This window comes from Acomys minous, assembly GCF_964271855.1.
Source record: "Acomys minous genome assembly, chromosome: 9".
Classification (NCBI taxonomy): domain Eukaryota; kingdom Metazoa; phylum Chordata; class Mammalia; order Rodentia; family Muridae; genus Acomys; species Acomys minous.
Window position 1 is genome coordinate 76579408 of NC_140490.1, and position 16325 is coordinate 76595732.

At 44.6% G+C, this 16325-nt stretch overlaps 1 protein-coding gene across 6 annotated transcripts in view; it reads left to right on the top strand.

Moving 5' to 3' along the window:
• HECW1 (HECT, C2 and WW domain containing E3 ubiquitin protein ligase 1) overlaps nucleotides 1-16325 on the top strand; it is a 320240-nt gene that overhangs the window by 96231 nt on the left and 207684 nt on the right. For 2 of the 6 annotated variants that reach the window (XM_084794159.1, XM_084794160.1), the window contains exon 2: nucleotides 1042-1099. The exons of the other annotated variants lie outside the window; for them this stretch is intronic. In XM_084794159.1, the coding sequence (XP_084650285.1) occupies nucleotides 1073-1099 (27 nt within the window). In that variant the 5' untranslated portion in view covers nucleotides 1042-1072. The remainder of the gene's footprint in view (nucleotides 1-1041; nucleotides 1100-16325) is intronic. 6 annotated transcript variants of the gene reach the window in all.

A 16325-nucleotide genomic window follows, 5' to 3' on the forward strand; every position in this document is an offset into this window, starting at 1 on the left:
AGTTTAACTAGCTCTCTTACATAGCCTAGGACCACCTGTCTAGGGTCGGGTATGGCCCACGATGGGCTGAGTCCCCCTTTTTCACTTTATAGTTGTTCCAGTTTGCTTATGTTGCTCTGATAAACCACTCTGACCCAATGACAACTTAGGAAAGACATAGGTTTACTTCAGCTACAGCGTATAGTCCCTCATTAAGAGAAGTCATGACAGCCACTGGAGCAGGAGCTTGACATGAGAACCACAGAGGAATGCCACTTGCAGGCTTGCTCGCAGGCTCCTGAAAAGCTAGCTTTCTTATACAGTCCAGGACCCATGCCCAGGAAATGGTACCACCCACAATATGCTGGACCCTCCTTAACGTTAGCAATCCAAATCAATCCCTCGCAGACATGCTCTGTAGGTCTCAGTCTTATCTTATCAGTTCCCTGACTAAGGATCCCATCTGAGATGACTCTAGGCTGTTACCTGGACTCTGGACTTTTGTAATGATAGGATGTTACTGCAAAGTCCCTGTACACAGCCCTTCCTAGTTAACCTCTTCTATCTGACAGATGCCCGAACAAGTAAAGGTGCTGAGATGATGTGTTTAGCCGTTTAATATCCTACACACAATTCCTTTGTGATGAGGAATACTTGTGAGTAGCACATATCTGAGGATCTTTAATGCAGTTTTATTAAAGGACTTTATTAAAGGACTAGGCAGACAAAACTTTCCCTTTCTTGTAAATCACCCCCAAGAGACCAACTCTGTTGATTAGAAAGAGGAAACATAGCTTTTTTAAAAAATAATTTTTAGTTCTTAAAGTTAATTGTTAAAATCAAAAATTAAGTTATTTATGGCATAACATATTATTTGTAATATTTTACCTATTTAGTCAAAATAATCACAAGTGTTAATGTGAATTTTTTCCTTTTACATGTCTTTCTTTCCTAAGCAAAGGATGTTGGTGGGAGTGGGGCATATTCCTCTGTGTGGGTAATGTCACTGTTTTTCTTTGCTTGGGATACAAGCTAAGTTAACCTCGTTGGACTCTTTCCCAGGAATTGATGCGCATACACGTGGTGGTTCATTATGCTGCTGCACCTGTGTAGTGTGAAGGTCAGTGTGCTTTTCTGATTATAAGAAACCATCCATGTCATTCCATTATAATCCCTTCCACTCATAATGGAATGTGCCTGAGCCCAGGAGCTATTGACGTTGCCCAGCCCAGAATTTTCTCAAGTGCAGTCTCAACATTTGAGATCTATCACCCACCCCTTCCATGACCTGCATCTCCCAAGAATCCCACTGTGCTCCATTTTGAAATGATGTTATTTGCATGTCAAGTCTTTCTTGTGTGATGTGTATGTACCATTGTCACCAGTAAATTTTTATGTGGAATCAATTGCTCTGTGGTGGTCCCTTCAAAGATATATTCAAGAGCTTCACTAGGGCTTAGGTAATTATGCAACAGTTAATGTGGATACTGGCTATATGCCTTGAGATAAGAACAATGCACTTTCTTTTCTCAGAGTCAGAGACTCTGGGAGAATATAGAGCAAATAGAATGAGCCCCTTGTTCTTGTTTCTAAGAGGCTTTTCACGGAAGGCTTCAACCAACATCTCTCAGAATTCCTGCCAAATGCCCTCCTTTTCCTTTTCCTGTGTCGTTGTTACTAAAAATCCTTTCCCAGGTAGAAACTAACCAATGTCTCTCCCCTCTCCTAAGGTCCCAATGATAAGCCAGGCTTGATTCTGCAATCTTCACTCTGGGAAACTAATGAGTTTATTGGGCTTCCTTATAGAGCCTCGGTGAGGGGTTGCTCACAGGAGTGTGAGCACTCCTTCTCCAACAGGCTGCACCTGAAAAGCCCTGTCCAGCAGGAGGACAGGCCTCCCCTTACCAGCCTAGATGGAGCCTGATTCCTCTAGTCTCTCTGGCCTCTACAGACTCTGGCCCTCTCCCATGCCACTTGAGTTGCCAAGTAGGGAGCACCTGGATACCCTCATGAGAATCTCAGGGCCCCCTCTCCCCCTCTCTGTTGGAGTTTAAACCATCAACAAGAATGAGTGGGATGATCTCTTCCAAGGTAGAGGGGTATGAGTGAGTCCCCCAGATGCTGGTTGCTTGGCTCAGAGGATGGTCACTCAAGGCAGTCATTTCCTTTGGTAGTAGCCTTGGTTTTCAGGAATTGCAGCTCACAGTTTCTAGTCACCATGTGCCATAATTTGCACTGCATGTTTTTTTTTCCTGTGAGCTCATTTCATAAGAGGGAGATGATATTATTGTTCCTGCTTCATATGAGAAAGAGCTGAGCTACTCAGGTGGGAATGGATGCTGCAAAGTCTCAGTTGGTGAGTGAGAAGCAGTGCTTCAAGTGTGGTCCACGTGTCTGAGTTGGAATCCCTAACTGATGGATCCTTGAATTGCTTTGGTAATAGTTCCACAGTCAGATGCTAAGTGAACTTTGTTTAGGAAATGCATAAACGCTTACATTGCATAGTGCTTCAGAAATTTCCTAAGCTCATTCATTTGAATATTTAGCTAGTTCTTGAATTAACCATGTAGGAAGAAGAGTAAAGGCCCTTGATGTTCAATGTGTGATGGTTTGTGATGCTAGCAGGAATATGAGGCTACACACACACACACACACATACACACACACACACACACACAGCAAGGCAGCTTTCTTCTGACACAGAGCTTTGCTGCTATCTCATACAGAGGGCCACTTTCTTCATTAGAGCGTCATGACAATGAGCACATTATATTATGATTAGGAAGCTCTGAATTTATCCTTAAGCCTTTACTGCTAAACATGCAGGGACAGGCTGAGCATAGTGACTCTAAGTAGCCCCTTTCTTACTGAGACTATCTGTTATTCCACCTCCCCTGTGACCTTACCATATCAGAGTTCACCAGAGGCCTTATCCTGGTCCTTCCGTTCAGCGTTCTTCCCAGTCTCCCTCATTTAGAAAGAGATTAACTTCGGCTAAGTTTTCCCTATTGCACAACACACCAATCCTTTTAGTCCCCGCTGAGCATTGGTTGCGCTTACTCCTTGGCTGTAAAATGCTACATTGAGAAGCCTTTAAAAACATCTACTGGCATCTTGAGGTGTCTCTCCTGTTAGAGGGCACTCTACTCTTAGTTCTGGTGTCAGTGAGTAAGGAAGTTGGGTGAGGAGGGCTGCCACCGGGACACTAGCTTCTTTTGTCTAGAACACAGCATTTAGCAGAGACACACAGTTCTAGAAGAAACCGTTTATTAAGAAACAGTACACTTCCAAGAGTGGAAAGTGACCCAGAGCAGCAGAGACAGTTGAGACTCAATGACTTATTTACAGACAGCTGGGGCTGCTGTGCTTGTCTGCACACTGCCAGCTTTCTTAGCATGTGTTGCCTGCGAAGGTAGGGCATAAGTTGCAATCTTCTCTGCACAATGATTTCTTTAGCCTATTAATTTTAGCACCATTCTTGTAAGGCCCTTTGTACTGCACTCTTTATTGTCCTGCCGTAAGCCATCCCCAGGAGCTATGGTTCCAGAGTGTCTTGGGGAACCGATGAATGATATCTACTTAGATCTACTTCTTGCGCCTGCGATGTGCGGACCTTACTTTATAAGGACCATAAAGCTCTCTCCAGTCTATCTAGTGGCTAGAATGGACTGTTTGGGTTGCTATACTGGAATCTCTGTATCATAAAGAATTTATTCTGTAACTGCTACATTACAAAAGATTTCAGTTTCTCCAAGAGGTTAAAAACACAGGGTCCAACCATGAGTAACAACATCACTGTAGTAACCAATGGTTCCCCAAAGTCTAAAAGCCAGGAAAGCGTGACCCTATATTACACCAGAGATTCACCCTAGTGCTTCCTCAGGAGTGAGTACCCTTGAACTGAAAAAAAATAAATACTGATGGTTATGTATTGAGTATGTAGCACAAACACATCCCAGAAAGTAATTAATGATGGAATAGATTTAAAAGGGAAATGAGATTATAGTCACCAACTATAGTCACTGAAAGAAACAGTGAAGAGAATAAAAACACAAAGTAATGTTACAACTACGAATACTTTTATAAATAGGATTTATTTGTGCATTTAATAAGCTAAGACTGTTTTTTGTTGTTTTAAGAGAGTTTTTCATGATTTTTTTTTTTTTTTTTTTTGGTTTTTTGAGACAGGGTTTCTCTGTGTGGCCTTGGCTGTCCTGGACTCACTTTGTAGAGCAGGCTGGCCTTGAACTCACAGCGATCCGCCTGCCTCTGCCTCCTGAGTGCTGGGATTAAAAGCGTGCGCCACCACGCCCGGCCATGATCTTTCAAAAAATACTTATATTTATGTGTATGTGTGAGAATCTGTATGAGTTTTACAGACACCATGTGTGTTCAGGAGCCTGGAACAGCCAGAAGAAGGGCCTGGAGTTGGCTACAGGTGGTTGTGAGCTGTCACATGGGTGCTGAGAACCAATTCTGCGTCCTCTGTAAGAGTGAATGCTCTTAACCTCTGAGCCACCGCCTCAGCTTTTGAAGAGAAAATTTCAGTCTTTCAGCAGTTCTCAGGTATAAGCAGCCTGTATTTAAGATGTTTTTAATGCAATGATGACTCGAAATGGAGAGATCATGTTACAAATAATAATAATTCAGTTATTTCATCAAGCAGAGCAGACCTATCTCCACTCTGAGAAGGTATCACCAAGCATCCAAAGATGCATATACTTTTGGCCAAGATTCCTCTATCAGTGTTCCTGCACTTGCTGTAGTTCACCACAATGCTGGATAGCTACATGTTTCAGAGTAGAAACCTAGGAAAGTGAGCTATCTGCTTGATTGATATACTGGGGCTCTTGGCTAAGCTTAGCCTGTAAGGGCTACTCTAAAACTTCCATTGTGAAGTAAAAAGAATTTGAGTTAATTTAACAATTTTAGTTTATGTGACCACTCATTTTATAAGGCAACTTGGTATCACATAACAATACAAAAACACTTTCACAATAGACAATACATATATACATGCAGCCATATATAAAATTGGATATGAAAATCAAAGATTTTTATAGCTTTAATTTATATTTATTGTCCTGCTGCAGCCAGAGTCCTGTGCAGCTGGTGCCATTGCCTATATTCTGTCTTCTTTGTCCCCCAGAAGCTAAGCGGACTTTCTGCCCCGTGATCTCTGGTGTCCTAGTGCTGTCCCGTCCTGCTAAAGACTGAGGCCTCAGTTTTCCAGTTTTTTTAGTTAGACTCTTAACATGATTATTTCTTCTACAGCACTAAGCAACCTTGATCCAAACTCTGTACTTCTAAAGTCACGACACTTCCTAGAAACTAAACAGAAAACTTAGGTCTAAAGTTGCAGAGCCTAAACCGATAGGGTCAGTTAGACACCTGGTAGAAGCAAAAAACATTGAAATGTGAAATTTGTTACGCAGACTTTCAGGTAAAGTCTGTTTTCCTTATTTTTCCCCTTTTAAGTGATAAACAGGAAGGTGCCCTCCTGAGATAACCTCCATTTTCTAAAGGACTCACCTCGCCTATTAAGAAACAAGACATTTTCTTCCTTTCCTTGGGTAACAGCTCTGTTCTTACTCCGTTGACAACAATACAGTACTTTATGTGAAGAGTCTCTCTACCACCTTGTCACATCTGTGGGTGCCTGCTGAGATATTAAGAAACATGTTCCTTATCTGGGACAGTCAGTATACTCAGTAAATGGTTAATGAGATTTTGAGCAATTAATCCATCTGTGTTTCTCCTACCTTCCTCTTAGATCCCGTTTCTCTTCACTTGTGCAAAGAGTAGGAGCAAGTAGAAATCTTTCCATCCTTTGGCCAAAGCTCCCATTAGCTAGCCAGATGAGTTCAAAATAAAATATTAGTCTTTTTTTCCTTTAGGATAAAATTCCAATTCTGTACTGTAACGTGAAGTACGAGGGGGTAGAGACAAAAACTGGGGGACTCCTGAGTGCAGGAAGCACCCCTCTCAGCTGGTGAAAAGTCCTCAAGCCTTCCTTCCCTTTAGAGCATCCCCAGTTCTGTCACACTCAGACATCCCTGTTGAACTGAGTGGAACACGCTAGAGGGTTAGAACACTGGTCTGAGGCCCCGATCCTCTGGGCTATTTATCCTGGGTTTGAGTTGGATACTTTCATTGTGTCTCCAAAGACCAAGGCCTTCTATACTAGTATACAAATCCTTACTACAGGCGTTTGTGAAGCTATTTATTTGACCTGGGAAGAGCAATGTCTCCTTTTTACAAGACACTAAAAAGGCCCATGTGGTTAGGTTGGCCAGATAAGCAAGCACCCTGCCTTCATGAAGATTCTGGTCTTTTTTCCCAGATTGCCATACACATTAAAAGTGCAAAGGGGCAGGGTTTCTTGTTTGTTTTCCTCATGTTTAGGGGAGAAAAAAAGATCCATAGCACTAGTAAGTACCACCTCTCCGTGCCTGAATCTGCAGTCCTTACAGGGCTCAGGGAAGGTGGAAGGAGGAAGCACAGGACCAAAATGGCTGCTGAGAAAGGCACAGCTCCTAGGAAGATTGGGTGGGGGTGGGGCAGGGGTGCAAAGCTTTCTAGGCTAACTTGAAGTTTTGGTCCTTCCAGGAGAGCTGCTGTGGAATGTGGGTGATGCATGATTTTTATGTATGCCATGAGGCATGAGCATGTGTGTGTGCATGTGTGTGTGTGTGTGCATGCCTGTCTGTCTGTCTGTCTGTCTAAGTTTCTAACCTAAGCTTATGATGAGAATATTTTATAATAGGAGTCTTTGAGGAGTGGGTGCCATAATGTCTCTTAAATATATCTCAACATGTGCATAAGCTCCTAGCAGGCATACCCAGGGATGAGCAGAAGGGTTAAGAGGCTAGCGAGGTCACTCCCAGTGGGCTCACCGATGGACACTGGTGGATGTTGGAGTTCAGTGAGACCCTTCAGGATTTATAAGTCCTTGTTTCCATAACCTATGACTTTTCAGACCAAAACAGATGCCTACAATTATTTTATTTCTAGAAACTATTTTAGAAGAAAATCCTTATTAAAAAATCTATGTAACAAATATGGACTTTTGTAATTTAACAAGGTATTGTCTTACAGCTCAGCAGATGATGTTTTGTATAAATAAACAGTACTTTCAGTAAACTATTTTTAGATGTTTGGTGTCACTATAAATTACTTGCTTCAAAGATTGCATGTCTTTAATGGTCTATAATATCCAGTGTACTTTAGCATAAGATGCTAAAGATGTATTCAGTTAACCCAGATACACAGTTTAACAGATTTCAAGAAGAGTGCATAGTTTATAAGGTAAGACACTGTCAACTTATCACACCCTTGAACAGATTTGAACCATATAATTGTGACACTATGAGACAAATTAAGATCATATTCTTTTATTTTAAACCTTTTTTTAAAAAAAAATCAATCTAGCTATCTCATTTGTAAACCAGCAGCAAGGACTTTCTAGCCTCAGTTTTCAGAATTAACCCTTGAAAGGAGATAGTAAAAATCCTTCCTAGAAGGTGACTAAGATGGCATAGGCTTGTTATTTCCCTAGAGCAGTCACCATAGAGGATTCTCAAGCCCCACCCTTCTGGCTCTGTCTGTCTGTCTGTCTGTCTCTTCAGTGCTGGGATCTAGCCCAATCCTAGCATATGTTAGCCCACTTTCCTACCACTGAGCTCAAGTCTCAGCTCCTGGAAGTTTGTTCCATTAGCATAACAAAGGCAGCACCCCAAGAAGTATTTTCATATCAACAGGCCCTGTAAAGAGGCTTGGGAAAAATTCAAATGGCTCTTACACCTAAAATGTGGAAATAAAAATCAAACCAAAAATCTAAAGATGGATGTTAAACAAGGCTACTCAGGAGAGCAAACACTGAGCACTCTGTTGTACAAAGTCTGAAGTTCAGGGTCACTTTGTCAAACAACCGTCCTGCAAATGACGCTTCACAAAGCATCATTTTCAAGAGAACAAGCATTTTAAACATACCTTCTTTACAATTTGCACCAAGAGCAAAGTCCAGATCACAGCACTGTACTACACTCTCTCGAATCATAACACTGAACCAATACAGGTATAGATCTGAGTTTCAGGAGATCTCATGAAATTTTTAGGCTCTTATGACCCAGGGCAAAGAATTGGACCTGAAACACATGGTTAGAAATAACAACAATGCTATTAAAAAAAGAAAGAACTCGGACTGAAACATGAGGTTAGTCACCGTATGTAGATAGTTTATTTACATAACACCCAGTGGCCCACATTTGTATATCACCCATTCGGGTTGGTTTTGTTGTTGTTGTTTTCAGACATGCTCTATTGTATGCAGTGCAGGTAGGGAAGGGAATCTGGTCTAGCTTCTTTCCTATGCTAATCTTGACACTGCTGTCCCCAGTCCCTTTTTCCTGACATAACTGTCCCCTGAGAGGTGTAAGCCCTACCCTTCTGGGGAGGAGAAACATGATAGACAATCCATCGTCAATAACTGTGTCCAAGTTGATAAAGGGTGTGGCTTTTGCCTAAAAAGTATCACAAGACTCTCCCTACTGTATTGGGAACCAGATGGAATTTCAGTATCCTAAAGGACTTTATTTGCAATTGTCACGTATCTTAGAGGACACATATTTTACAAGATTTAAAAACCCAAAATTAAAGCATGAATATTGCGATTACATAAATCAGTAATCTCAGAAAGGTTGAGGATCAGGAAAGCCGTTGTTAGAGTTTGCGTGGTGTAACTACGTGATAGATATACAAACCACAGCACACGGCAGATACATGTAGGAGGCTTTATTGGAAGGGTTTACAGAGATGGTCTCTGGGGAGATGCGAGGAAGAGAGAGAGCGAGGATGAGGTGAGCCCCCTCTATAAAGTGACCTGGCGCATGCGGCACGTGCAGAAAGCGCACAGGTAACTTAGGGGAACCTGAATTCTGGCGGCTGGCAGTGAACGTTAATTCTGATGGTAATGTGCTTCTGATGACAGGGACATGTTTTAAGGTGGCTCTGAGGTTTCCTGTTTCCCCATGGTACTCAGGGTCTTCGGGATGGCTGTACCGCTGCCTAATTACTAACATTCCTCACTTTTGCTTATTGTAAAAGAAAAGAAGAACCAGAAAGGGAGTGATGGTGAGGAGGGGAATGTGGGTGGAGCTTTGCTCATCAACTACTTCCTTCTGACTAGGGGTGTGGTCTCTCTCAGGATGTGGCTGATCCTCACCATCAGGGTATATTTGATTGTCATCAGCATTCCGTTCTATGGTCAAAGGCTGATAACCCTGTAAAAGCAACTGATTAAAGGTTTGGTTAGAGATCTTTTGTATCTGGTGTTGGAGGAATGTAGAGAAGTTAAGAAAGCAGGATGCGAACAGCAAGATCAGAAAAATGAGCAGAGGAGGAGTCAGGAAGGGTAGAATCCATGTCCATATGGAATTCTCAAAGGTCCAGGGGTTAGAAGCCTCCCGCTGTTCTCTTTGCTTCTGGAGATCTGTCTAAAGTTGTTGAGTTTTATCTTTTACTATACCCGGCTGCCTGACGTAGAAGCAGCATTCCTCTTGGAGGAAGAGACAAAGACCACCCTTTCCAGCTGTGAGGCGATCTAGTCCCCTTGATTCTGGAGTACCACTGTTGCCAAACAGTCAATTTGTCCCTGGAGAGTTAATATTGTGTGAGCCACTTGCTGGAGGTCCTGGATAAACTGAGAAGAAAGCTGATAATACAGAGTTAGTGAAATTGCCAGTCCTGCTATTCCAGTTCCGATACCGGCAGTGATTCCTGAAACAGCTAGGAGGGGCAAGATTTCAACTGCTCCCTTATCCTGATGGGCAGCTTTTGAGTCCACCACAGGGATTGGCAAGAGCTCTTCTTCATGTATTGCCCCCAACTCACAGAAGAGACGCACCAGTGTGCAAGTCCCTGACCAGCCAGCAGGTAGATGGTGACAGTCCGAGGACCATAAAGAACTGAGATGCTGTGAGCAGTAGGGCATTGGGGCTGAGATGAGGCATCCAGGGTTACAGTTTTATTGCAGTTGAGAGAACTTAATGCCCCTACAGAGTGTGTCCCAGATGCCTTGAAACAGCTTGCCACTCCAAAGAGGGAGATACGAAAGAGGTAGGGGGTCATGGCAACACCAGAGTTAGGGAAGCTAATGAATAAATAATAAATAAATGGTAAGGTGAAGTTATCTGACAGGGTAGCTGGAGACGCTGTCAGTAGCAGTTCTGAGCTGCTACAAGGAGGGACACACGGCCAGCAATCTGCAAAGTGGCCAGGCTGAGTGACATTAAGGAACTTGTAGGCCGAGGTCAGAGTCTAGAATAAGACAGGTTTGTATTGTTTAGGAAAGGGCATGTCAGAGAGGCAATGACCTTGGAGGAGTGTTTAATCATTCTCTCCACCTTCTCCATGTCATAAGCCTGGGTGATTGGGGCATATTTTCTCTGGATATGAATTGTACTTCTCAGAAATTCAGTGTGTAGTGGAGGTAGCGTTTACCAGTGATGCCTGTTTCCTGTCTGGGATCCCACGGGTCTTGCTGTGAAAGTGAAGGAACTGCTTCTGTGCTGGCCTGTGGGTCCGGCATGACCAATAAGGGGATCCCCATGAGTGTCTGGCCCTTCCCTGCAATGACTTTCTGTTTGGTCAATCAAAGAAGAAGCAAACAAAAATCCTATCAAATAAGAGAGGAGGGACAGATGTGGGGGTGATGGAGATTTCAATTGGCTTTTGACGGCCTTTCACAGAGCAATTTCCTGACCTTATTTGGAGAGACTGTTTGTTGTGAATGAGGGTTTCTTGAACCTCAAACAAATCTCCAAACGTAACTGTTGCCCTGGACGGAAACGAACAAGAGGGAGAGGAGGAAAAATCCAATCTAGAAGAGTCCAACAGGGCTGCTGGAGTGAAGCTTCATTCTTCTGGAGTAGGAGGCACGGCAGTTGGTCTCCACATCCTCTGGAGCTTAAGGGATCAGGCCCCTGTTGGAGTTGATAGGCAAGAAGGGGCATTATCTTGAAGAAGGGCTTTAAAAGGCTTGAGATGAGATAGGTGAATCCAGAGGGGAAAACCTTCTATCCATTGGGTGATCTACCCAATGGACAGGACATTCTCCCCAGTTATGTGGAAAGCGGGGACTGACTTTGACATGAACTCTAGAGCTCCATATTTGACCACCTCTCCTTGGTGGGGAGGCCTGGTGGCACTCAAAGAAAGAATAAGCAGGTTACCAAGATAAGACTTGATAGCCTATGACCATATAGTGGGGGAGGAGGTCCCCCATGGTCTTAGACCTAGAGGAGGGGAAAGCGGGTAGGAGGGAGGAAGGAATGGGAGGATACAAGTGATGGCATGGCAATTGAGTTGTAATCTGAATAAATTAATAAAATTTAAAAAAAGAAAAGAAAACCTAGGTTAGCAGAATTACCTTGAAGGGCCCCTGCCATTTAGGGGAAAGAGCTGAGGGACATTGGTCCAGAGGAGAGAGAAGTCTCCAATGTTGACAGGAGATGGGCAGGGGTTAGTTTGTGGGCTTGGTAGGCAGTGGGCAGTAAAGTCCCATAGTAGGGAGCAGAGATGACAGAGTAAGGGGGAGAGTGGATGGTCAGGGAGGGATGAGGGTTTAGGTGAGAAACCACGAGTTAGGACCAGTTGTCCACACATGAGCTCAAAGGGTGAAATAGAAACAGGTTTCTTAGGAAGAGCAAATGGCAGGAGTTTTATCCAGTCAAGGCAAAGTTCCTGTGACGGTTTGATAAGAATATTTTTTAAAGATCGGTTAGTTCGTTCTATCTTTCCTGAGGACTGAGGGTGGTATGGGATATGAACATGCCAAGGAATGTTGAAGGCTTTAGATAAGGTCTGGGACACCTAAGAGGCGAACTCAGGGCCCTGGTCTGGCTGGAGGGAGGCGAGGACTCCGAAGTGAGGGATCTCACGAAGGAGACAGTCAGAAACTATCTGAGCCCTTTTGTTAGTAGTGGGAAAGGCCTCCACCCATCCTGAAAAAGTATCCACCAGAACCAGGAGACACCGGCATGTTTGACTGTGGGCAGGTGGGTAAAATCAAGTTGCCAGTCAGCCCAGGAAGGGAGCCCCTAGCCTGCTGAGTAGGGAATGGGGCGTTACAATGCCTGGAGTTGGGGTTTGCCATCTGACAGGTCTTACAGGAGGTAGTAATAGTCTTTTAGAAGTTTACCTCCTCAGGAGTAGGCTGTAGGTGATAACAAAGTTAGATAAGGCTTGACTATTAGGATAAAAAAGTTGGTGTAGATAGGGCAGAATTTAACGAGCATCGGGAGGTGAGAGGGGGGTGTGTGGGTTGCAGTGTGAGGATTTCTAGAGGTGGGTGAGATGAATTTAGGCCTCCAAGGGCCGCAGCCCTAGCTGCCTCGTCAGCCCAGCTGTTTGCTTTGGAGATTATGGAATTGTCACTCTGGTGTGACCGACAGTGGACAATTCCACAGCTGTGGGAAGAAGGCAGGCTTCTCGCATGGCCAAAATCTGGTCTGCATTAGTTACAGATCCTCCCTTTCTTGTTAGTAATCCTCACTCTTTCCAGATGGCAGCACGGGACAAGAGATTATGAAAGGCATAGTTGGAGTCAATGTAAACATTTAAGGATCGTCCCTGTGCCAATTGGAAGGCGTGAGTAAGGGCTGTCAGTCAGGGCCCTCCTGTGTGTGTGAAGAGTGGGGAAAAAGTTCCTCCAAGGTTTCAATGCACCAATGAGAAGGGAGATAGTTGGCATCAGGTTGGGGGAGGAGATTAGAGAGAAGAGGCAAGAGGCGGGCATGGTTAGAAGGAAAGTGCAGAGTCCTTTAGTAGCGCCACCTGGAGGGAGAGAACCCTAGAGGGAAGGAGCGTTTGTAAGCCTTTAAAAGATTAGCCAGGTTATGAGAAGAAAAAACTGTAATGGGTGACCAAAATGTTAGGTTTATTTGATTCACGAATAAGGAGCTCAGCAGCAGCTAAGGCGCATATGCAAGGTGCCCATCCTTGGGTGGTGAGGTCCGGTTTCTGTGACAGATATGCTACAGGTGCCAAGAAAGGACCCAGCTGGTGACCTAGCACTCCAAGGGCATAACCCTCCTTTTCTGTTACATAGAGAAAGAACAGGCCGGTTAGGCCTGGGAGATGTAAAGCTGGTGCCTGAAGAATGGCCTTTTGGAGTCTATGAAAGGGCTTGGTGACAGATTTGAGAAGGGGTTCCTGTAGGGAGCCTTGGGCTGCCTCATAGAGGGGCTGGGTGAGAAGGGAAAAGGAAGGGATCCAGGAACATGAGAAACAAGCCATCCCTAAGAAAGTCAAAATGGCCTCTTTAGTGGAGGGACAAGCTAAGGACTGGATCAGGTGCTTTCTATCTAAGCTAACGGCTGTGTGGGTTGGACCGTAGAAGGTGAGACTGCAGCCACAGCTAGATAAGACATTTAGGAGAGCAGAGGTGTTAGTTTTGCTAACTCATAAGGATGGGCTATAGAGGAGAAGGTCATCTACATACTGCAGAAGCTTAGAGGTAGAAAAAGATAAGGAGAGTAATTCAGAGGCTAAAGCCTGACCAAACAGGTGGGGGCTGTCTCCGAATCCTTGAGGCAAGACAGTCCAGGTTAGCAGCGCAGAGAAGTGGGTGACAGGGTCAGTCCAGGTGAAAGCAAAGAGGTTTTGTGACTGAACATCAAGGGGAATGGAAAATGCATCCATGAGATCCAGGACTGAGAAGTAGGAAGTCCCTGCAGGGTTGGTGGAGTGGGACCACAGCGGAGTTGAGAAGTCGGAGGTCTTGAACCAGGCAGTAAGTTCCATTGGACTTCTTAACTGGGAGTATAGGAGTATTAAAAGGAGAGGAAGTGGGGCAGAGGAGGTTTTTTTTTTTATAAGAGTTCAGATACAGTAGGCTTGAGTCCCCAGAGGCTCTTCAGACTGAGTGGATATTGGGGTTGGGTACCATACTGACCACAGTGGGATGGAGTCTAGTGATAGAGGGGTTCTGGACATCCCAGACTTGGGGGTCCACCTGAGAGTCTGACAGAGGAAACTGTTTTTTAAAACTAGTAGGGTGGGTGCTTAGGAGAAGGAAGACTGAGGCTGTAGGCAAGGTTGGGGTTAGGAAGATTGGGAGAGCAAAAGATATAATGGCTCCCAGTTTAACTAGAAGGTCCCTTCCCAATAAGGGGACAGGGCAAACTGGCATCACCAAAAAGGAGTGGGTGAGAGGAGCACCTCTAAAAATGCAATTAGGTGATAGAGTTTGGCAAGGTTGGCAAGGCTGTCCCCCTACCCTGACAATAGGGAAATGAGAAGGAGAGGTAGGCCCCCAGAACTCCTTCAGAACCCAGGAAGTGGCACCGGTGTCCACAAGGAGGGACATGGGCCACCCTAATACAGTAATGACTACCCGTGGCTCCCCACTAGAGATGGCAATGGTCGGGCCTCGGGAACCCAGGCACCCTCAGTCATCCGTGGCCAAGCCTACTATATCAGCTGGAGGGTGATTTGGGAGCCATGTCCTGGTGGCACAGGGGACACAGGGGCAGTCTACAGACCAATGTCCCTCTTGGTGGCACTTTGGGCATAGGCCTGTGGGGTGGCCTGTGGGGATCTGGGCAAGTCCGGGCCCAGTGGCCTTCCTTTGCACACTTGAAACAAGAACCTGGTGGTCCCTTAGCTCTAGGAGGCAAGGGAGCTTGGGTAGTTGCTGCCGGACAGCTGTAGGCAGCATCTGCTACTTTTGTTTACGGGCTTTCTCATCTCTCCCATGGTACACCTTAAAGGCCAGTGCTAAGACTTCCATTTATGGAGTCAGGGGTCCTCTCTCCAACCTTTTTAGTCCTAATGTCAGGGTAACTCTGGGAAAAGAAGCAGCTCATCAGGAGTTGTCTGCCCTCTGTATTCGGTGTCTAGGTTAGTGTATCCTAAGAGGGCTTCTGGAAGGCTCTGTAGGAACTGAGGTGGATTTTCGTTTTTGTCCTGGATGACCTCCTGGAGCTTCGCATAATTTAGTGAATTAAGGGCAGCTTTATGGAGACCAGCCATGAGGCAGGTCGTGAATTGGTCTCTAGTTAAAATACCCTCTGAGTTATTATAATCCCAGAGTGGATCCTGATCCAGCACCGCCTGAGCTGCGACCGGATGTGATGCGTTAATAGGATCCCAGTCTCTTTTCTATCTGAGAGAGTTCGGTTAGTGAGAACGGGCCACCTCCTGCAAAGGAAGAACTGAGTCTGGTTTAGGTTCAGTAGCGGAAGAAGACTTTGGTGTGGAACGAGAGTTGAGAGGTCGGGGGATAAAGGGTATTGGCGGGCTGAGAGTGGGTGCCAAGGTAGGATGACTGGAAAGTTGGAGTTCGCATGGCATAACTATGTGATAGATATACAAATCTCACCACGGGGCAGACGCTTTCTTGGGAGGGTATACAGAGATGGTCTCTGGGGAGACAGGAGGAGAGAGAGAATGCGAGGATGAGGTTTATAAAGTGACCTGGAGCATGGTCAGAAAGTACACAGTGACTTAGGGAGCCCTGAATCCTGGCATCACACGTGTTTCTGATGGTGGTGACCTACTTCTGATGACAGCGACATATTTTAGGGTGGCTCCGAGGTTTCCTGTTTTCCCATGGTCCTCAGGGCGTTTGGGCTGGCTGTACCTCTGCCTAATTACTAACAGTGATGACTATGCTAGTTCCAGAAGAATCATATTTGTGTGCCAGGGTGTGATCTCTTGGATTGATTTGTTTGTTTGTTTGTTTGTTTGTTTGTTTTATAAGACTTGGGTGGCCCACAACCACCTGCAAATCCAGCTTCACGTAACTTGATATTCTCTGTTGGCCTCCATGGACACATACAGACACATGACAGAAACACAAACACATGCGTACTCCCAAATAAAAATAAAAACAGAAGTCTTAAAAAAACAAAACCCCTAAAACATAAGGCTGTTAATGGTCTTAGTATAGTGAGTATATTTAAAATCTGCATACAGAAGCATATTATGAGCCATTTCCTCTATATTTATTAGAAAGCTTTTAAAAATATAATTGTAATTTGCAACAAACCCAACGATCAGAATTGGTAAATCAGATACCTTATTTACAATGGGAATGAGAGGATGTCTTAATACTTAAGAAAGGGGGTGAGGTAAAAGCAGGAAAGGCAGAGTTAAGTTGTTTCTAATTTGGATGGTAAAAGTGATCACATTCTGCTGAGAGCTTACAGTCCAATATAACTCTTCCCACAGAGAAGAGTAAGTTGGTGTTTTAGGATGTGTGGGCCAACAGTCATCTCTGTGTTACTTTGGTTTTAGAATAGAAGTTTGAGGTCTTCCACTTCCATGTTCTCTGGGTTACCTGG